Raw genomic sequence first — 24,536 nt, 5'->3', positions numbered from 1 at the left:
ATATCAGAGGATGTGAACATTGGCTCTAGTTGTTAACATATTGAGACAGCGACTTAAGGCAAATTATTCTACGTTTTTCCATTAATCTAAGCAGCAACTAAGCAATTTAAAAATGGTAAAAATAAAAGTAAAAAATATTTAATTCTATCTCCATTTTTAAAAAGGTGACAAAGTTACGTATTTAAATAAACCACATATCATTACAAGTTAACAGTGGCAAGAACCAGTTCTAACGAAAAAGGCATCATTAATAACAGAGAACCGCCTCGACGTCTACAGAAGGCCGCATTCTTAGCGCAGGTCAAATACACTCCGCAATAAAAATAGCAAAATGACAGATCCACGATTAGGAAAATAGCCAAACGTTCGGCAGAAAATATAAATTGAATGCAGATATATCAGAATGCATGAAGCAGCCTAAGAAGTCGGAAAAGCTGGAAATTTGAACTGGCTTTTGTGTGGTGTTTACGCATAACGGCCGTTATACAATGTTAAATAAATAACATATACAAGTTATAATATCAATGCAAGAAAAGCCACCCTGGAAGTCAGAAAGACTCCACTGACATTGTTTCATATTGACTTGAGTACAAAATTTTAGTTTTATTCAATATCAACAAAACTAGCAAATAATCAAATATTCTAAATTCATGGAGTACAAGGCTGGATGGAAGATCGTATTCAAAGGTCTGCTGTAAGAATATGCCACGTCTCTTCTCCCCGAAGATGGTAAGTGTTGCAATTCAAAAATAACTAAACCGGTGGGGCACAAATTTACTACCACCAAGACGGGCATGTTTGCAAGAATTTAATATTACTTTTAAAGATAAAAAAGTTAAATATACAACTAAAATAGTTAACATTATATTAAAATGCTTCTAATTAAATAAACTACATAATAGTTTAAGATATTTTGAAATATTTCTCTTTAAAGAAATAGAAATGAAGATGTATATTCTCGATAAACCGTTAGAATAAAGAAGTGAGCAAAAATATAAACCCTTTAATACGTGTTCAAAATATAAAAAGAACTGATCAACAAAACAAACAGTGAAGTTCAAACAAATAATGATTTCACGGAAGCAACAAGCAAAATCTATATGAATTTCTAATTAACGTTTAACTAAACATCAGGAAGATCACCAGTAAACGATCGATAATTAGTCTTTGTGAAAGCTCAGTTAGTCTTAACTATGAGACATTGAAACTGACCTATGAGAGAGAGAGAGAGAGAGAGAGAGAGAGAGAGTTATGTATTTACAACTTCACTACAAGACAAAGTTTCTAAATATGTTGAGTACAAGAATGATTCATAATGTCACTGAACATATCTAAAACAATATTTTAACTCCCAAATTTGGACATAAAAAATTGCATGCATAAAAGGGATGTTTAACTGTACTGAATATTTAAGTTTGTTCATAAATATATCAGCTGCTCAGACGAAGTTCATTCATATATCTGCCTGAATGGGTTGAGAGCTAAACAGTGTACATAGGATTCACGTATACAAAAGAGATCTGTTGGGAAAACATTTGCGTAGCAGAATATATTTGTAACACACACACACACACACACACATACACACACACACACATATATATATATATACATATATATATATATATATATATATATATATATATATATATATATATATATATATATATATATATATATATATATATATATATATATATATATATATATATATATATATATATTTGTACCATTGTTATAACTATGTGTTGTGCATGTGCATCTATGACACTACAGACCTTTTGTTTGCAACTAACTTTACGAAACTACTCTTTCTTACATGTTGGCTTCATCCAAACAAATATTCTGCAAGGTTTTGTTATTTTGGCTTCGTGTGCTGTTAATTCCGTTGCTGTTTACGCTTTTTAGTCATCCATTGTATTCGATGGTGAAACATTTTTCATTAGCATGTATCTTTTAGATCTGTTATAATGTCTGAAAGCACCGTGAATGTGTTTCCGTTGATAGTTTTTTCACTTTTTCACCCTTTGTTGTCTTTTGTCTGAAAGATTTTATTTCATAAATCTGTCGGTTGGAGATTACAAGATGTACAAAAAAGGTAAAGAATTCGAAAGATAATCAGTGGTTTATACTGTACTCCTCCTTTATCTTCATAATTGTATATTTAGTATCCTTGCATATCAACAATGTCTGCCTGTCATTGAAGCAGCAGGAGGGGCAGCCAGACATGGGTGAAAAAAAGACGCAAAAATGAAATACATAGAACCGTTGGAATGGCCAACGAACAGCAACATAAACTATATGTGACATATTGTTATGCTTTTTTTGTACTATAAAATGTGAATATTTTTATTTGATGTGAGCAACATGGGGGAGGTTAATCGACTTAAGGGGCGCCGGACGAGTCTTCACTAACTTGTTCAACAGATTTCTCACTAATTTTATCAATTTTATTGTTTTCAATATAACGGTCAATGTAATCTTGTTGATGTTTAATTTTTACATCATCTGAAGCATGTGTTATGTTGAAGAATCTTTTCAACGCACGATATTTTCTTCCATCACAAGATACACACAATTATGTTTTTTCCTTAAACGCCAACTCCACAATCAGACAAGGTTTTGGGTCGGTACTTCCACGTCGAACATTCTGTAAATGAGGCACACAATAATCACTGCGACAGTTTTTTCACAAGGTGTAGACGACCCCTTATCCAGCCACTTGCAACTATTACACGTTTGGTTGATCATTATACTATTAGCAAAATTCTAATTAGATGACATGCTAATTAGAGAAATAATATCGTGTATATTAAAGAAAACTAATCATATAGCTTGGGACGATGGGACGAAGCCAGATTGCTGCAACAAAAGTATCAAGATCTCGCCGGAACAAAATCATATTGCCAAAATCAAAAACAGATTTAAATCTCATAACAAAAATTACATCCGATCACTAGAAACAACACAAGATGAGTTTACAAGGTTGTCTGCGATTGAGCCAGAGCACGTCACCAAACCAGACTTGACAGATTACCAGGTGACAGAAAACAAATACTATCTGAGTTACAACTGTATGATTTTATCAAGCAAATAAAGAACGAATTTATCAGCGATGGTGCGTGCTGTGTTTTTTCCACATTTAAGATTGATGGCGATGGAACATTTATTGATTCAACAATGGATGACGAACGAGCATCTGCTATCGTTAATAATCTTGCTGATGACATCAAGCATGTATTCAGAATAAAAAGTAATGCTGAACATGTTGGTGAAGATGGTCCGACTTGGATTATTCGTGATAAACACGACTCTGTTGTGGAATCACGGCGACATAACAATGTCGTCACAGTAGATACAAATTCTAAAGCAGGTATTTTCACCAGAATTGACAAACCATACTACAACAACGCATATCCAGTTTCCGCAGTTGCTTATGCGCTTTATCGTTTGAATGAACCAGACATAGCTGCTCTTGCTCCGATGAAAACAGGCTCGCTAAATTGCATGGTTCAATGTGTCAGAGAACATTTTGCAAACTCTAGACGAGGAAACGGACCTGCAGATTCAAGAATAAAAAAATAACTGGGAAAACTCTTATTGACGGAGCTAAAACAAACGACGTGCTTATTTAAGAAAGACAAAACATTAGAGATTCAAATAATTGTAAAAACAATAACCAATGAAATTTTGTACAATTCTGGTAAACTCTGTAGTAAGGGTGCTCCAATGATTTTATATGATCATAATTCGCATGCATGGACCGATTCGGTGACAAAATTTCCAAGGGAGAAAATAATACAGTTTTATGACGGCGAGATCTACGAGGAAATCTACAACATAAGTAAGCGTGACCCTGTATCAGTGAATCAACATTTGATAAGTTTCTTCTGCCCGAAGGAATCTCTCCAACAAAATATAAAACAAATTTTGGTAAAATATAACATAGACAACGATTATTTACTCGTTAGCTGTTTTACAACGTCGTCTATTGTGGCTCATATAGCACAACAAAAAATGGCTCCCAACTAAAAAATGAATTTCTCGATGTTGTATCAGAATATTGTGATGAGTTTGGCTATGGTTGTCTTTGGAACACAAAATATAATTTCCCGGACATGATTAATGTTGACACTATCGCTGCTTATCCGGCGGCCTTTCTTGGACATGGCAAGTGTCATCGTTATTTTGAACGATTGGGGCAGCCAACATACGAAATGACACGAGTTGCAATAAACGGACCACTGCCAAATATCGATCTTACTTGATTTGCCGAGATTGAATCATTCGAGTTTTCAGCGAGTATTCATCCTGTGATACCAGTTTTGGTTCGGTAGACACTTTAATACCAGTGTCAATCTCAACGATTGTTGCTATTACGAAACATGCCAGATGCTAAGATTCACACGTCATTAGCTGTAACCTCTGCGATAATTTCACACAAATCACACAAATCTGTCTGGTTGCCACAAGACGGCAAAAGATATCCGCAGAAACATTATCGGTACGTTAACTCAGGATTCATCACCTGATGATGCACGTCGCTGCACAAGATTAATTATGGATCCAACGGATTTAGATTTTGTTGTCAAGGACTCAGCGGCGTGAGGTGTGTTGGTGTCATGGATAAATAAAATCATGCAAGATGAAAAAAATAGGTATATTAGGTATCTACTACGAGGGCAATTCCTCTAAGTTTACTCATTTGAGATCATCTATATTGATATACTCATCAATAAACCTTTTGTTGATGATCAACAGATTTTCCAATGCCGCTGTTAGAGTCACCACAGATTCTTTTTCTATTAGTCGTTGTAATATGGATCTTGTGAAACCATTTATCGCGGAAGACACTAGGATGTCGACGGGGGGGGGGGGGTCATGGCGAATAAAAAACGAACAAATACGTGAATATTCAGAGTCGGCTGGCGTTAAAACACCAGATATTTATTATCGCAAGGATAATTTATGGCAGATTTCATCATCGCCGTAGTTAAACGATCCAATCACGAGATATAACACGGTCTACCTGAATGGTTCAGGTAGTTCTGGTAAAACAACATGTGCTATAGCATTATTTAAAAACACTGACATTATTGTGTTGACACCAACTCACCGGTTTGCGAGAGATATGAGAAAACGTGGTGTCAGCGCATGAACGTATCATGGTTTCTTTAGACGGCGAGGGGATGCATGGACCCCCGAACGAATGGGTGAGAAATATATTCCGAGAATAATTATCTGGGATGAGATTTGTACAGTGTCCAAAGATGTTTTAGAAATGTTTCTTGCTTGGTTGTCAACAAAATCTACTGCAATTATCATGTGTGGCGATCATGGTCAGCCTCCGCCATTTACAGGTGAATCACCACATGAATGATTATGAAATATGTTTGCCACTATGAAGAAGTTTTGTACGACCATCGATCGCAGGATGAACAACTACGACAACTGAAATCGTCTGCAACCCAATGAGTATCTGTACCAGAACGTCCATCGAGAATAATGATACCAGTTTGAACACGATTTGGTTTTTCCAGCAATTCATCATGCACAAAAACATCTCTGTAGATTTTTTTACTTTTAATTGCTAAGCAGCATCAAGTAATTCAAAACTGAACATTAAGAGTTTAGCGAAACGTCCCCGGTAGCCTTAGACATTGATCATACAGCGTTTCTTGTAATCTTAGACCGCGTCCCTATTTTTGGAGGTGTTTATACCATGTCTTCTTGCTTTTTTCAGTGACATACCGGCATTTGTTCCAATAGCAACGAGTGCAGCTGCTTTTGCACAGCTGGAGCAGCTGCTGAATTAGCGGTCGTAACGCCGCTAAAAATGGAAATATACCGCCGGTTTTTTGTTGTGTCGCTGATCGTATTCGCAGAAACACCAAGTCGACAGCCAGTTCTTGATTTCTTTACACCAGTGTAGTGTTTGAGTTGACGTTCGTTCAACGCTAATTTATGTCGGCCCTGCAACGCCGCTGGTTTCAGAGTCATTTTTGCCCCAGATTTCTAATTTGATGCCAATTTCAGCGTTTTAATCTGACTGGGCTTCAGAGTAACATTGACGTGAGGATATGACATTATAACATCATTAATGATCTAATTTCTTGTTCGGAAAACACTAACAAGTTTTCAACGGGCGCATCGATGACTCTCATTTATCCGCCAAATCCTTAAAGCAACGATGTTTTTTCTGACAGTATAATAGCGATTGCTCTGTAACCACCAGCTGGCAATCGTGCTACATGAGCTCAGAAGTGTATGTCGACAACAGATTGTCTGAACTAATCTAAGAGTTCAATTGACAGATAATAGATCGAATACAGCGTTGAGAAACCACGCTGAGATATCTGGAAACCAGAATCAACATTTTCATCATCCCCATTGAATGACATCAACCGATGATACACACGTGCAATATGATTGTTTTCAAACTCCAATAACACCTCTTCGGATGGTTCTTCATGCCCATTTATTCTCAGAGAAACCTCACTAACTCCGAGAGTCTCAAACACCATTGTGGTTCGCTCTTGTGAATCTATTCTGGCGTTTTCCTCGAAACTCCCTACCGTGATGCCATATGCCATGTCAATAACCCAACAACGTTACTCTCGACACTATCTTTGATCATAGTCAGCCATGACAGCGTTGACTTTCCGCCGTTGTCCATGAAAGAGAGAAGAAGTTGTATCAACGACGAGCGATGGCGTCATCGCTAGTATGCACAATGAAAGTGTTGTCAGTTTCACTTTACCAGCATTAACTGCTTTGCTTCGCCAGAATGCATCTTTGTCGGTGTCTTTTCGAACTTGTACAACTGTGTGTTTAGCACCGAAAATAATTTTTCTGACATATCTGCAGAACCCCAAAATATGTGATAGCTGAATTACACAAGAAAAGTCTTCATCGACGTTTAACATAGATCGACGTGCTGCGAATCCCATGCTAAATTTTCATTCATCTATGTAATTTTATTGCCAGCGGCATTCAGTTTTACGTTGCTGCTCTCGGGTGTATCAGTGGTATCTTTGGCAAACAGCATTGATGGACCAGAGGACCTTGAATAATCATTGGAATATCTTGCGAGGCCGAGTATCTTTGTCTCGACGTCGACGTTTTCGAGACATGATTCAATGTTGTTATCCGTCAGTGGTGTATGTGGCACTGTTAAACAAGGTCATAACACCATTATTTACAAAAATCAACTCGATATCCAACTCGATGTGTTGTATTATCCACTTTCACAAGTTTTCATTTGATCTCAATGAATACCTCGGCGTGCAGGAAATATCTGCTTGAATCTTGCACTTGTAGCTTGATTCGTCCACATGCGTCAGAATAATACTGATAATCACGCACTGATTCATCCTTGAAAAACGATGCATCCATGTCAAATGCTGGATCGGATACACGTTGGAATATTTTATTATGATTCATTCACTAAAACGATGTTCTGACACCGATCAATATCGCCAACGATGACGGGCCAGGCCACTACCAGCTATCAGATTTGCGGTTATGTTTCTTTTTTATCTCACCTGCGGTTTGTTTTGTCGGCAATGACACTCCAGCTAATTTTCTCAACAGCTCATTTGCAGCTTGATTTATTATTTGGCTGACACTTGCTAGCATCACTTCGGTACTGGGCAGTTTTACTGGAATATTTACTTCGGTGCTAGACAGTTTTGCTGAAATGCTTGCGCTGGAATGCTTCACATTCTGATGTGGTTTTCGTCGTACTAATCGTGCGAGTCTGTCTTTGACCGCATAAAATGCTTTACCAGCAAGATTACCAACAGTGCCAATAGCCGTATCATGAACAACTTCGGTAGCTTTCATGCCTAATTGTTTTACGATTGGAATAGCTTTTGGGGCTATCCTTCTAAATAAATCTTGAACATCGCCGAGTCCATCTCCTTAGATCATTTTATAAACATGTAATCGTGAATTTATTACCCTGACGCTTTCAAATATACGATGGGCATTGTGTATAATCATGTTCTTATGTTATCACCGATCTAACTGATCACCTACTGTGGTAATCGTCGGTAAGTTCATCTATCAGCGCCCGATAGACGCCACTGTCTATGACGCCACCAGTAAATAAAGGGTGTCAAATAACAGCTGGTTCATTTATGATTTTGTGGGAATGTTTGCCCGCTCGTCTTCCAACAATCAGAATTTCTAGTCAATCAACATCAGCGAGGACGTTATTGGGACAAAGTTTATCCTGAATCACCAGCGATTCAAAGATCGCATTACCACCATGTTTCCTACGACGTCGATCGCGAGTGGCAAGGTCACTTCTGGTCGCTCCTTCACGTGGTTCTTCTTCCTCAGTACGAGGCAGTCCAAACTGAACTCTTTTGGGTGATAATATATCTCCAAGTAATGGGGATTCTCTAGCTTCTGTGACATGTTTCTCAAATTCTTCAAAAAAAAGGCTTATATTCACCACTAATTTGAATTATGCCATGAAGCTTTCGAAACACGAAACGAGTACATGATTTTTTGGTGACATCGGCGGTCTCTGTCTAATAGTTTACTGCGAATTTGATATCCTGTTGCAGCAACCTCTATAGGGTTCGTTTGAAGTATTTCATAACTTTCTCTGGTAAATTCGGCGGGTGTTTTTTTTTTAAAAGGTTCCAGTTCTCGTTCAACAAGATTCCTTATATCACAAATCTCAGCACTTGCTTGTTCAATACCCTTTATTGCTTGCTGTATTTCTGGCCGTAATTGTGGTTGATCAGCAACTATCCCAGTAAGAAGCTCTTTGAGAATCGTTTTCGTTTTGTTTTCTTTCGTTCTTTTCGCTATTTTTTTGGTTGATTCAGCTTGTTTGTTCGGTTGATTTAGCTGTTTGTTCCACCGACAGAAGATTTTATTGTCGCTTTTGTTACTGGTTTAAATAACTATCATGTGCCCTCTGTAAATTCCACATGATCATCCTGACGTTGTTGCATCTGCTGTTTTACAAAAGCACGGACTGGAAGATACTTCTCATCGCATCCAGTCGTTCTCCAGCTAATGTTCCATAGTAAGCGCAGAATCACTCATTATTATTATGACAACAACGATTTAATTACAGATCACTATGTCAGCAGATATACAAGGTTCTACTGTATATCCAGCAACGTAACGTAATTTTTCCAACTACATTGAATTACCTGTTCTCAGTTTGACTCAACAGTTTAGACATTGCCGCAGTCACGTGAATGCGCTATTAATAACTCGCTGAGATTCCCACTTGAGGTCGCTTGATTCAGTACGCTAACTGGCTGAAATTTACAAGTAAAATTGAGGGGGTATGTGGAGACCTATTTTGCCGCAGGCTATTAAGGACATTCTTCATTATGTTGATACCAGACCTATTTCGCTTGCCTAACTTTACCTGTGGACTAGGGGCCCCGAGTGGCCGAGTGGTCTAAAGCGCTCTTCGTTACGGATCACTGCCATCTCACCTCTGTCTGCGGCGGTTCGAGTCTAAGATTCAGCCAATGTGGGTATGTGAGAAAGCTTGCCAGTAGCTTTTCGAGGGTCGGTGGTTCTTTCCGGGGTTTTCCCAGGTTCTTCCTCCACCATTAATACTGGCCGCCATGTATAGCCTATCGTGTGCTGAAAAATGGCGTTAAGCCCCACGACAACAACAACAACAGCCTGTGGACTACAGATGGAGTACGAACTTAGATATATTATTTATTTTTGTAAATAACACTGTTTATACCTGATATATTCTCCGTGAAAAAACCCACAGTCTGTTTAGAAACATTTTCGAGCATTGTGACAACACAGACCTATTTCGCTTTACAAATTCTGCATGTGGACTGTCCTTGCATTGATTTATCAACGTATCCATTATCAATGTACACATATGAATTTCTCCCCACTCGGCAATGTATGTAGTACGAATTTAGATATATTATTTATTTATTGTAAATAACACTATTTATGTATTTTATTTCAAGTGAATATTCTGCAGCACGGGATAATTGTAAATTATCTTAAACGTTTTTGATTTATCGTCAACAGAAGGTATTTATATTAAGTTTTAACAGATATCTTGCGAATTTGCTGTGTGGTAATGGTACTGTTCTTTGATTTCCAAACCATTACCGGTATACTTCGTGGGTTCGATCCCAGGAAGCGGCATATTGCTGGCGGGTTTGAAACTGAAGTTATTTGGGGGAAAGGGCAGGCGAAGAGTTCGAAAGGCAACCGGAAAATGTACTGATAGTTGACAATTTGTGAAACTGGTGGTGTCGCGGTTTTGTACCATCACGTGATCGCTCGGGGTTGGGTATGCAAAATATTTTCAGAAATCAGTGCGTACCCTGTTGACCATAGAACCATAGCCTGCACGAATGTATGGAAAAACTCCTGAATTTCTAGTATTTCGTTTCGTATATAGGAATTCACCGAGGGGGTATGTCCATGTGGCAAAAATAGACCGTAAAGGTAAAGAATCCAAAAATAACCAGAGATAAATATAACCAGAAATACATGAAAGATACAGCCAGAAATATATGAAAGATATAGCCAGAAATACATATGGAAAATCAAAAAGTAAAAGATAGTCCTCATTGAAGGGTACCCCATGAAGGGACTCCATGAAGGCAGAAATTGGAAGAGTGAGAAAACCTCATTGAAGGCTACCCAATGAAGGAACCCCATGAATGGATCTAAACTGGCGCAAACAAACATAACTGGCAATGAGCTGGCAACTAAGCTGACACAGACAAAGTGCTCAGTCTCTAAAGTCCATTGTTGCTTAAAATAACATAATAAATATATACAACGATTGGTTGCTGAAATAGAGCCTCTGCGTTATTTTTATTGTATGTTGTTGATATTCTGACTTTTAAAAAAAATATTCACATTGCATAACACGTAAAAAAAGCATCACGAAATGTCACATATCGTTTATGTTGCTGTTCGTTAGTCATTCCAACGGTTCCATATATTTTTTGCGTCATTTTTTTTCCCATCCATTTCTGGCCGCCCCCTGGTCGGTTGACCCCCTCATGCTGATAGTGATTGACATAAACACTTTAATAAGGAATTGTTTCCCTTTGCTTGTGTTATTATAAGTAAATATATAACTCATTTAAACATTATTTCAATTCAATATATTTCACTTTCTTTTTCTGACTCGTTTAATTTGTTTAGTATTACTTTATGTTTGATAATGCCAACCCACCACAGGAATAACTGCAGAATTCTATCACATCTGCTTCAAATATAGAGTTATCGTGTTCTGTTTTAAAATCCGACCTTTATTGTCTCTATAAATTCTTTCATTTTTTTTAAACGTTGCAGAATGACCTTGTGAAGTAATCTAGATCTTCAGCTATATTTTAAATTTAGCGGAATGAAAGTGTGTCTATATTCACAACAAATGCGTAACTCATTTCTCTTCCTCATACTGCCAAGAATGTTCCTATCACGAAAGACTCTAGATCGATCGATGTTATCTAGAAGCTTTGATCACACTTTAATCCCACTTCAGCCTGTAAATAAATACACATCATCTCCTGAGACGCAAAATGTAACTTTCACTGCCAAATTCATGAACAATATATATCACCTCTCTAAAAGGTATTGACTGACTGCCTTCATAGTTTTACTCGCCAAGTAATTTTAATAATTTTATATATTTTAACTCCAGCTGGACAGTTATTGATCTAATTTTGAGTTTGTTGTTCAGATATATACCGAATCTTTATAAAATCACCGAAATATAATTTGGTCCAGTTTACCCTATTCTACACTACTTGGATTACATTGTTTTTTGCTTTATATAGATCTGGAATATCCAAGAATATGCCGAAATCTTCGGAGTTGCGCTGGCAGGGCAAAATATTGTCCCTTTTCCTTTTATAGGATTATGAGACCCAGAGCTTCCGGCCCATTAAGCTACGATAGATCAGTTACGTGTTATATACAGTACAAACAATAAAATTTGCTCATGACCGCCACCAATATATATATGGGGGTCTATGGGGATGAGGTGGGCGTGTTTAGTGATGTCAAGTCCATAACCGATAACAATTCTGTATTAACAAAACATTCAGTCTTAAGTTACTATTAATTAAATAGTCAAATGTCATGCCTGTCTAATGTATACTTCACCTCACTCCAAAGGTTGACTGCAGGAATGTTGCCAGACCACACATAAAAAGAGTTATGCTAAGCGATTGAGAAATGACTTCATCCTATTCTTTAGCACATATCAGTGATGTCACGATGAAGGGTATAGACAACACGCTGCCAATACACATGATGGCTTGCTGAAAAAAATATCGTTATTTCTTATTTAAATGAGAGAAAAAGAGCAATAAAAAAACAACCACCACCCCGATGATGATGATGATGATGATGATGATGATGATGATGATGATGATGATGAAAATAGACAGAAGAAACGGTAATATCTATAATAACAAAAATGACTGAAATATGACATTTATAACATTTTAATCTGATGTTTTATAATTATAGGTTACTGCATTTGTATGGGAAAATATGAACGAGTTTTTGGGATGGAATACTGCACCACCATGGGAGTGCAGTATATCCATCCGACAAAACGAGTTCATATTTTCCCATATAAATGAAGTAACCTTTTTATTATATGCTCATTTTCTTATTCTACCTAAGGCTTAATTAGAGAAACAAAATCCACTACAAGAAACAACGTAAATGAATGTATGCCATATTCCAAACAAAATACACAAGCGCAGATTCATCATTACACAACAACATTATTAATGCGCACATAACTCCGCCCAGATAAATTCGAACTTGTCGAGCGCTAGACATAAGTTTCGAAAGAAAATGGCGTTTTTTGTCTACTTAAAATTGAAATTTGGAGTCATATTGTGTATGAATGCGCATTGAAACAATTTTTCCATTTGATCTGGAATGAATAGATTTGGGTATTTTGTCGATTCTACGGAATTTCGTGATTATGGACTGGATTCATCTGTGCAAATTGTACATGAAATACATCGGATTGAAGCAGCGCGGGAGAAGCGTGTTACATTTGCAAGTGTGTTTGTTCTGTCATTGACTATTTGAAATCATAATGTGGGGAAAATATGAAGAGTTTCAATTGCAAATATCAAAAAGACGCTATTGAATATAATGTTTATTTCATTTTGAGTGCAGTAAGGAGGATGTAACTGCACTTGGAATATAGTCGAAATTACAGTACAATTTCGAAATGTGTAATCAAGCTTGAGAACTCATGACATGGCTCATATAATTCGGATTTGCAGAACTAAGAAAGTACATTTTGAGGAAATTCAGAATGTAAAACTGTAAGTGTATTTTTGCCATTCTTATTACCAGCTAAAAGAGACAGTTTATGCCTTTATAACTTGCATGTTATTTGAAGGTGCCAAGCAATTTTATGAAATCTGGCTTCTATCGCCAAAGTCCGAAACATTATATCAAAAGAAGTTAACGCGGAATGTAGCAAATCAGCTGGTATGTGGCAGTCCACGAAACATCTGCTTTATTTAATTCAGAAACAAATATAATCAACCAAAATGTAAAGCGTGTGCTACACGTGAGTACATGATTTGTTTACAAAGTAGTTCCTAATACACTATTGGGCACACGTGTCCTGCGCGTGAGTGCAAAGTGAAGGTGTGCGATATCGTAAAATACTGAACGATTCTGACAATGTAAAGTTAACGGAGAAAACAATGAGCATATAATAATTCTTTATTGTCTACTACGTTCATATTTTGAAACATTTCAATCCTGTAACTGTATAGTGTATACATTATGATTGTATTAATATATCTGATTCTCGTTTACTATTATAAGCATATCATAAAATTTTAAGTGCATTCAATCTTTACTAAGTTTACATCACCTTTGGTAAAATGGTTAGAAGCACACATGTTCATCAGTTAGTGAGGAACGATGTATAGCTCTCTTCAGTCATATCTTTAGTTTTGAATAGCTGTTCTACTCCTCTCTCTCTCTCTCTCTCTCTCTCTCTCTCTCTCTCACCTGAAGTGCAAACAAGAAACAAAGATGTGGGGCTGGTATGTCTTCAACTCCACATAAGACAGTTTTGTTCTCGTCTTTCACTGTGTCTTCTTCGCTCTTTTTCGTCTCATTCATATCGTCAGATATATGGTGATTCTCATCATCAGGTGTTGAATTCATCCTGAAAAGTCAATACAAAAAATGGATAAGAGGTGGAAGGTGGTGGTTAATTTTTAACATTGATGAGAAGGCAAGTAGTTTTGATGATATGAAATACAGGCAATATCCATAATGAAGAATTAAAATGGGAGTGATTATATGAATATCCATAATTAAATACATTTTCAACGAACTTGAATATAATGCCTACGAACTGGAATATAATTTTTTACCTCTTATGGTGTTGCCCTTAGTAAGTGACACTTCTTACTTTTGAAGGAGATTTTGTCTTGTTTGAAATGAATGTGTTACGCACTATGTTGATATCAGGTCGTATTCTTTTTGCGAGTTCATCAGATATCGTCATTTCTTATTATAATGACAGAATAATTGTTCGAGCGTCCGCCTTGGATGCGGAAGGTCGTGGGTTCGATCCCCAGTCGATTTACACCAAAGACTTATAAAAATGGTACTAACAGGTGCTTGCTTGACGCGCAGCATTAAGAGGTTAGTGTTAGGACTGGCCGGCCTGGTGCCAGGATAATGTGACTGGGTTGGACATCATGCTCTATGTCTGTGGAATGATGCCCGAGTGCTAGATATCACTATAAACTGCCACACTGCAGATATCGTAGAGGTGTGACTGAAAACTTGTTAAAGCTACTTTAAAAATCCAAATCCCACAAACACACAGAGATAAATATGAAATCTAATGTGCATTCTATAAGCATGTGATGATTGATATCCTTTCTGATTACGACTGAGAAACTTCTGTTGTTAAAGATGTGCATGTCTACTTAACTATATTTAATTGACAAAGGAGAGTCAAGATTTGTTGTTGTGGTTTGTTTTGTTGTTTTTTTTATGAAACGTTAATGCCAGAAGTGTCATCATTGGGCTGTTAGAATTCTTTACTGATCTGGATCAAAACCTTCTTTACTCAATGCTTAACACTCATCACACGCGAGTGCAATATTTATGCGCGCCCGCCGGCAATGAGCCTTACGCGATTTTATACCGCGGGTGCCACCAACAGAAGTTACGATCAGGTACTTAAAAAAAGACCAATACGCTTCTGTGAGCTAGCAGGCAGATCGATATACGCTGGCAAAACCCTATCTCGACTTTTCCTGACTGTACATCTGTTTATTGTCGCTAAAAATACGATTCCGTGATTGTGCTGACGACAAGCACCATTTCGAACTCGCAGATGCTAATCGTTTTATCTTTGATGGCCATAGAGTACAGCTGAGTAATTGTGCTGAAACTACTTTGTGCCGCCACGAGAACTTTGGATAAGCATCTATTCGCAAATGCAAATAAAGTGAAGTAGCCGCCGTCCACACCGGATGCTATCAATACATCTTCGAAAGCGCATGCGATTGGTGTACCTATGATAGTTGCCATTGTTGCCGTAGTCGCGATTCCGGCAGACCAAGGCAAATGGCTGTTGCTGAGGTGAGTACGCAAATGGCATCCACAGGCGTTTATATTTCACGACTACCTCGATTCTCTTATTGATTTCAGCTCTCGGCTGTTAGTCCGCTTCAGTTAGTTTCTCGCGTCGGTAACTTTGAGGGTTAATCATAGTTCTTCTATTAACAATGTGATCGCGAAACATAATTGTTCGACATAATGACCTTGTTCAAGCACAATATGCACACGCGCTTCTAACAAATTAACCATTTTAGTGTTTCACAAAATGTGTACCTGTTGAATAATTAAGTCTGCCCCGTTTGTGCATTCTCGGACCTAGCACCACGTTTACTTAGAACTACAATGATCGCGGCAATGATTGGTGTCTTCAACGACCATTCTCGTTTTGGTCCAAAAACTGTTACGAGGACTTGTGCGTCCTTGTTTTTTAACAGTCAGGTTTTTTCCTTCTTAGGTGAGTCAATGTTAGTTCAACCTAATCAGCGGGGAATGAAACCGGGGTGACTCTGTAGGTGAATTTTACTTCATTGTTGTGGAAACAATCACTGAGTGCTCTCACGCCAGATGTGGTCAGCCACCGGGTGTTCTTGCGTGCTAATGATATCCCTCCAAGCTGGTTCCGTGTTGGCATTGCTACACCAAAGGGGTCTCAACGGTCTACTTTTATTTTTACCCTTAGCAAAATTATATTTGAATGTATACGGTGGTCTGATAACACCACTCTGATGCAAATGTTCATGAACAAGTGCCACAATATCGCCATCGATGATTTTATCCCTTGTCAACCAAACTGATACACCCTTGCTAAATCCTCCTCATGATTTTCCTACAGTAAACGTGAAATGCACTGCAACAAGTGTCCGGTCTCCCAAAACGTGAGATTGGTGAAAAAACACAAAGATGACCATGATTATTTATCAGTATCGTCATTTTACCTCAACAGCCTTTAATTCCGGTTTAGATATAATAAAATAAAGTATGATCTGGACTCGCACACCTTTAAGATACGAAGTTTAGGTCTATCAAACAATTTTCAAGAGGACAGAAGGCAAGCTGGCCGTTTGCTAAGGTTAAGGATTTAGCGTTTGCGTGTTTTCGTGTCCTTTTTTGTTCACATCCCGTGAATGACTCCAAGAAGGTTCAACGCGTGGTAGTTAGTGATGGCACCCTCAGAAACGCTTGACTGAGCTGTAATAACCAGAAAATTACAATTGGTTAAATGATGTACTTTCAATGTCGTCAACAATGAGGCCACATCCGAATGCCATTGCAGCTAGGGAACCTTTGACTTAGTCGAAGACCTTTTCCCTTTCTTATATGTCTACAAGACGATATTCGTACACCAACAGCCTTTTACAGAGCCATCCCCGGTAGAATACAGACGGTACCTAATCCAGCCTCTTTTGCAATGCGGTCGTCGCATCCAATAACAGAATTGTCACGATGAATGTAAATATTCCATCACTTTTTTGCATTTGCGTCGCTGATTAATTTGAAAGTTGCAATGTCACCGATGTGGTTTTGTTTAGCCGCATTTAGCTGATCAAGTAGTGTTTCGATTAAACCAGCTGGGACATATCTAGTTAACTTTGCCGGAGAAAACCTCGGTGTGAGCTTGCAATCGTTTATAATTGCAATATTATTTTCTTCAACCTGGATTTTTAACATTAACTTAATGAAAAGACAGTAAGAGTTTTTACCGGTCCTCATATAAATCCTTCGTTGGATAATATTATTGATCTTTTTCAATCTCGTACGCGCCCGTGGGATGTTCTAGAAGGTTCATGATTGCGCCATATCCTGCCGAGAACACCAGTTTTTAAGCGATGCCCCCAAAACGATGAGATCGAATAATTGGCCAAGTGATAAACAATTAACGATGCTAACGACATTCTAGATTATATCATCGTGATACATTAAGATTGTTCGCACACTAGCATATATAAGGCTAATGACATATCGGCACATTCTGGATTAGAAATTCATTCGAAACACCAACATAATTGTTTCTGAATACTCCCTATTATTAGGACCATTAAGGATTTAATACACAACACACTAAATTTCTATTTAATTTTCGCTTTGTGTTATAGGCAAATAAATTATTAGTTGAATTTTACAAAACTTTTTTCCGCTTTTTTCTGGTACTATGTTTAAGACCATATAGTCGTAACACCACATACAATACTGACTTCTTTGACGAGATTTTAATCATTGGTGTGACGCTCGGGGTAGATTTTCAACTAGATGCTGCATCGGGGCAGTGATTTCGCGAAGAATGGAAATGGCCTCGAAATTGATCATCGGTGTAGTACGAAAAAATGGATGTAAGCATCATCGGTATTTTCAGAAACGTTCCAGGGTCTATGATGTCGTCGGCGAGGCTGGCAATTAGATGAAGATTCGTGGACATATTGCGCATCTGAATTCTCGCAAACAACAAAAGGTAAACGTTGCTCTTTATTAATACCGTCACCTGCTTTGCTGAAATATCATGTTGGCATTTATAGTTTTCAACCTCAATGGTAAAATTATTCCAGTGTTCGCCAGTTGTCAGCTGCTCGTCAGACTTCTTCCGAAATATCCACTTGGTCGACATTTTAGCTGCTTTGCTTCCAGGCTTTTATTTTTCCTATACATAATATTTCATGTCGGTTGGAAAATCTGCGGTAAATTTTACAGCATTACATGCGATCTCTTTGCGGCCTATCTCATTAAATATGTTATAAGTTGTTCTCTACTCGGAATGAAATTGTTCAAGATATGCAATTCTTTCTTGCGTGTCTGTAATCTGCTCTGGCACGTCTTCGGGGACCGACGCGTTATTAATAATTTGACCTGGTTTATCTTTTGTTTGCTATCATCTTGGTGGTGGTTCCTCGACTATCTTCGCTTCACCTCCTTTGTAGTTTAGGGTACGGGCTTGATCAGTGGTGCAAATGCTTGTCCGAAGTGCAGTGAGCTCTTCCGGGCAGATTATTGCTACTGTAACATGTTTCACACGCTGCCTGAACCTATTTACTGTCGTTGAGGTCCTAATTGCTCGTGAGTATGTTTGTGGCATCATTCGGTAGCATATGCCATGGTATATTTGGCGGATTTAGTCGTTGTATCTACTTACTGTGGTTGTTAAATGGCTTTATATGCCCGCTTGAGACACGCTCGTATAAAAAAAACGGGAGATATATAGACCTTGCGCGTCCATGCCCATTTTTCCAGTTGGAGCCTGTCCCGGCCGATCTCTGAGAACATATTTTAAAACTCATTGTAAGAGTAGTTGGCGGATTACCAAGTCCAATAAATGTTTGTTAGGCCATGTACATTAACGCCAAGATACGGTATAAACATTTTATAGTTTTCCCTAATCAATTTAGGCACATGCTTGTGCTGTTGGGTGTCCTTGTACCGGCCTCAGGAAAATATTCTTGGGAGTATTTTGGTCTCCGGTAGGCTACTACAGGTTTTTTCGGGAGTGTACTCCCAAACAAACCATTAGTAGCCTACCGGAGACCACAACAACTCAAAGACATCCTGGTCAGGGCGAAGCTAATGCCAACCACTAACCAAGACCACACTAGTCAATCTGGCCCCTGTGGCGATAAAAGGTGCCAAACCTGCCAACATATAATAGAAACCAGGACATTTTCTAGCACAGTGACTAGCGACAAACTGAAAATACATGGTCCAAATAAAACGTGCAAAACAGAGAATGTAATTTATCTCATCACATAAAGATCTGTAGCATCCAGTATGTCGGAGAAACTGAAAAACTACACAAAAGGACCAACCTTCATAGATCTGATTGGATGAGAAAGAAGCAGTACAGAAACCCAGAACACTTCTCTTTTCGTGGCCACACTTTCAGTGATATAACACTTATAGCAATTGCTCACAACCCCAAATGGAATTCCGACACCAGGAAAGAAAAGGAATCTTACTGGATACGCCGCATTAGAACATTGAAACCAAACGGTTTAAACCATGAAGAACAGAAAAAGACAGCCATTCACAAATAAAATTATCTTTTTTCAGCCGACATGTTTTCGTTTTTTTTTTCGGGGGGGGGGGGGGGCACCAGACAGATGCCCACCCCCACCCCCCACTTAGTCAAAGCTTTAAAATGTTTTATGTGTTTTTGTTTCCCCCGAAGGTGTGTTGCTTGTGTTGTTTTTAAAAGATTTTTAAAAACTTTTCTTGTTTAGAAATTTTGAGTGGGGTATTTCTAAGTTTCTCTAGTGTGTTTATAGGGTTGATCGTCCTAGAGTGATTTCTATTATCCTCTTGGGGTCTCTTCCCTAGTTTGATTGGTCGACCTTGCTAGGGTCACCTACGTCCCATGTTTGCTATATGTGTGTGCTATATGTTTTGAGTGCTATTTTTGTTTTCATGTTGGGACAGCAGAGTATGTCAAATCTAACCCAGTTGTCTTATCTTCTCCCGTGTTTATCCATACACCGGGAGTGTTCATTAAAATTTTGAAATTTTGCGGAGAGTGTTTTTTATATGCTTACTTTTAAAACCTTATTGGTTCTTATGTATGTATTAAGATTTTCACTCTCTCGTATAATATTAAGATTCAGACTGTGCTCGAGGTGAGGTTTATACTTTCTTTATTTTTGTATGTCTCCAATCTCGAGCAGGTCTGTCTTGTATTGGAAAATTATGCCAAAAAGCCAGAAAAATCAATAATATAGTTGTCTTCCTTTCGGGATGGTATGTACAGTAATGATCTGTACTAATGTTAGTAAAGTAATCTGATAAATGCTATATAGGATAGGGTAGTAAAAGGGCTGCATATTGTATAAATTGTATAAAGGGTCCAATCCATAAGGGTTCTTTTCCAGACTCTTTTATGGGCCTGTTCACTTCGCGTAGCGCCATGTGACATAGCCCCATAATGTCCTTATCCGTACTTTCCCTTATGGTTGGAAATATCATTTTTTTATCTTGTTATTATAACTTGTCCACACGATTTTATGGTTGAAATTATAAAGTTGGTTATTTTGTATAGTGTGTGTTTGTTGAAATTCCCATCTAAATACAGTATGTTTTGTTGTTTGTATGTGTCATTTTTTTGTATTTCCGATATAACTTTTTCTCTGTTTTCTTTTGTTTGTGGGCAGTGTAATAGTGTATGTATTTTAGTAAAGGGGCCTTTTTTACACAACGGACATTTAGGCGGTACTCTGACCATATGCCGTCTCGCTGCCGCCTCTCCCGTCAACCACGCATCATGCATGTATTTGAAGCAGAGGCTTTGAATTTTTAGGGAGCCTAGTTTCGACCAGTGCCCCCATGCTCTTTTCCAATTAATATATAAATGTTCTCTTTCTATTTTGCATAATAATTTTCCCGTTATTTCCTCTCTTATCCACGTGTAAGTCAATTTTTCATCAATTTTCCATAGTTCTTTTTTATCCCTATACTTAAATAATAAATCTTTAATACTTTTAAATTTCCTAGGACATTGAAGTAATTTGGTAAGATGGCTGTTTTTATAGATATCCTCCCTATTCCGTAATATAAAACCAAACCAGTAAATATATATTCCCACTCATGGTAAGTTGGGGTCTGTATTTATTCTTTTAAACCTATTTAAAATGTTTGTTACTTTTAAAATTTTGGGGCTGGGTATTCCTATCCCCCCCCCCTTTCTTTGGCCCTATATAAAGTTTCTTTATTAATATAATGCATTTTAAAATTCCATATGTATTTAATAATCTGGTTATCTATATTATTTAATGTTAGATTATTTATGTCAATAGACTTCATGATATAATTTAGATTTGCGTACATATATGTTTTTGCCACTTGGGCTCGTTCCATTGTGCATAGTGGCGTTAGTGCCCAGATATCAACATTTCTTTTTATTTCATTTTCCATTTTCTTACAATTTTCTTTTTCTTCATTTAAACCAAAATATACACCTAGTGCTTTAACTGTATTTTTAAACAGATGTGTTGGTAAACCTGAGTGTTTGCCTCGCCAGTTGCCTGTTTCTAATAGTTCTGTTTTATCTTGTTTAATTTGTGATCCTGAAGCTTTGCCGAATTTTTCAAATTCCTTAATTAGGTGTTTAAAGGAATTTGGATCTTCTATAAAGTTTGTGCAATCATCTGCATGTTGTAGCATTTTCACATCATCTTTTAAATTTGGAACTTTTATACCAACTATTTCTTTGTTGAGTTTCATGCTGATGCTTAGCATTTCAATTGCTATTACGTATAATAGCATAGATAGTGGGCATCCTTGCCTCACTGATTTTTGGATTTCAAATTTATCTGTCATGATCCCATTAACCTGTACTCTCGAGGTTATGTTATTGTACAGTAGTTTAGTCCAATTTCGAAAAAATTTCTGAAGCTAATTTTTTTAGAACTTTTTGTATATAGTTATGCTCTAATCTGTCAAATGCTTTTTCTTGATCGAAAAGTACCATGGCAGCTTTTCAGTTATTTTCCTTTAGATATTCTACAATTTGTTCTAATATTAAGAATATTATTTTGTATGTTTCTTCTTTTAGGACCGCAAGTCTGATGTATATTGATTATTTTATCCATACCTTTTTTTTATCCTGTTCGCTGGAATCTTACTTAATATTTTATAATCTGTATTTAGGAGAGAGATGGGCCTCCAATTCTTTAGGTCTTCCCTGTCTCCCTTTCCTTTATATATTAAGGTTATAACACCCTCCCTCATTGTTTCTGACATTTTATCATTTCTAAGTAAAATATTATTGTATAACCATTCAAGTATGGGCGACAACTCTCCACAGAATTTCATATAGAAATCTGCAGAGAGTCCATCTCCTCCTGGTGAGTTCCCTTTATTTACAGTTTGTATGCTTTCTTTTATTTCCTCCTGCGAGATGAAATCATCACATAAGCTTTTATGTTCTGATGATATCACCTCGCAGGGGATATTTTCCAAATATTCGTCAATTGTTTTCCCTTCTATGTCCTGTGTTGTGTATAAATTTGAGTGAAAGTCTTTAATGTAATTCATAATCTCCCTTTGGTCAGTTGTTAATTTGTTTTCAGCTATTTTTAGTTTATCTAAAGTTTCCGCCCCCCCCCCCCTTCCTTCTCTCTTCTCTTTTATATAGTCCTTCTGCTTGTTTATATAATTGTGTAAATTTTCCAGCCCTAATTTCCCTTCCTCTTAATTCTTCTTCTATGATTTCATCTAATCTGTTGTTTAGTTTTGTTTCTAAGTCCTTATTATTTGATATTCGAAGTTGAAATTTTATAGATTCTTTTTCCCACTTGAATTTCCTACTTTTGATCTTTGAAAATTTAATTGCTATTTCTTTAAATTTCTTTTTCAGTATTTCCCATTCCATAATAATATCTAAATTTTCTTTTTGTTTAAAATATTCTATTTCCATTTTTATTTCATTTACAAAATTAATATCTTTTAAAAGTGAAGTGATGAACATCCATTTTCCTTTTCCCCATCTTTGTTTAGTTTTTATTTCTATTGTCATGAATATGAGTTTATGGTCCTAAATTTTTATATTAGATATTCCCGCTTCTTTGTGTATTTTTTCATCGAAATTTGTACATAAAAACTTGTCTAATCTACTCCCTTTATTTAATTTATAATCATATGTATATTCTTTTCGTACAATATTAAGTCACGTATATACATCCACCAGTTTATGTTTTTTTTAAAAAAAGTTCCATTTCAGGTTTTATTCTTAAATCATTTGATGTTAATTCCCCCTCCCTGTCTATGTTTTCCCCTATCCAATTGAAATCCTCCCCTAAAATGACATCCTCCATTGTGTATTTCTCTAGATATTTTGTTAGTTTCTCTTAAAAGATTTTTTATGTTCCCTGTCTGCTGGCATATAAAGGTTGATAAAATGGGTTTTTCAAACCATAATGTGTAAAAGTCTTCCTTTAAAATAACTGTCTTCATTTATTTTTTCCCAAAATATATTTCTTTTATTTTTTATTAAAATGGCTACTTCCCCCCTTTACGTCATTTCCTGTATAATCATTGGTTAAAAGAATTCTGTTTAAATGGCTTTCACATAAAGCTTTAATTTCATTGTTGAAACCGTTATGTGTTTCTTGAATAAATAACATATCATATTTTAAATCTTTTGGAAATTTTAGTAGTTTGTTTCTGTCTATTCCATTTACATTTAGTGACAGGACTTGTAAGTTCATTCCTTCCATTCCTGTCTCTTCCCAGGGTGTCGCATTGATGGTTATACCTCTATATAGTTATTGTATTAGATTATCTTAAAACTGGTTGAAATAAGATTAAAATAAATTAGATTAAGGGGAGCACTGGTCTCCCCACCCCCCTCTAAAGAGTTGGGTGTGGTTTCATTTTCTGATGTTGATGTTAAATTGGTTTCCTGTAATGTGGTGTTTTGTTCACTTATTGTTCCTGTCGTGGCGGTATCTTTTGTGTTTTCAGTGCTGTAGTCTGGTTCCGTTTCCGTTTCAGTCTCTGTCTCCATCTCTGTTTTTTCCTCATCTTCATGTTCTCCATTGTCACTCTCACTGCAATTTTCCTCATCTGTTTCTTCCTCCTCTCTTATCTTTTTCGGTTTGTTCTTTCTTTGCTGGGTAGGTTCTTTTTGTGGTGGTGTCATCTTTTCCTGCGGGGATACCGATTCCGCCTTCCTTTTTTGTCTGTTCCTTCTTGGTAGGGGTGTCGATATTAGGGGTGTTGCCCCTATACTTTCATTTTCCTCCTCTTCTATAATGGGCTCGATCTCTTATCCCTCAAACCTGTTCTTTGTGTATATTTGACTTTCTTTAACTGGTGTTGATATTTTCCTAGTTTTGTTAGGGCTCAAAAAATCTCTTCCCATTCTGGGGTTTCTTGCCCTTCTACAATATTGGTTAGGTCCAATTCCGGTAAAGTCTGTATTTTGCTTTCTTCTCTTATCTGTCTAATTTAGTTCAAGA

General features: G+C 37.0%; 1 protein-coding gene across 1 annotated transcript in view; it reads right to left on the bottom strand.

Annotated features, from left to right (window-relative positions):
- Window positions 1-24,217, bottom strand: part of LOC149795446 (solute carrier family 23 member 1-like) — a 45,808-nt gene extending 21,591 nt beyond the window's left edge. The window contains exons 1-3 of the mRNA XM_089963801.1: window positions 23,920-24,217; window positions 16,722-16,794; window positions 14,032-14,191 (exon numbers count right to left, since the gene is read on the bottom strand). Of these exons, the coding sequence (XP_089819927.1) occupies window positions 14,032-14,191; window positions 16,722-16,794; window positions 23,920-24,217 (531 nt within the window). The remainder of the gene's footprint in view (window positions 1-14,031; window positions 14,192-16,721; window positions 16,795-23,919) is intronic.
- Window positions 24,218-24,536: the final 319 nt, after the last annotated feature.

The sequence above is a fragment of the Sinohyriopsis cumingii genome, chromosome 7 (assembly GCF_028554795.1).
Source record: "Sinohyriopsis cumingii isolate HCF-2022 chromosome 7, ASM2855479v2, whole genome shotgun sequence".
NCBI lineage: Eukaryota > Metazoa > Mollusca > Bivalvia > Unionida > Unionidae > Sinohyriopsis > Sinohyriopsis cumingii.
This window is presented reverse-complemented; position numbering and strand designations above follow the sequence as displayed.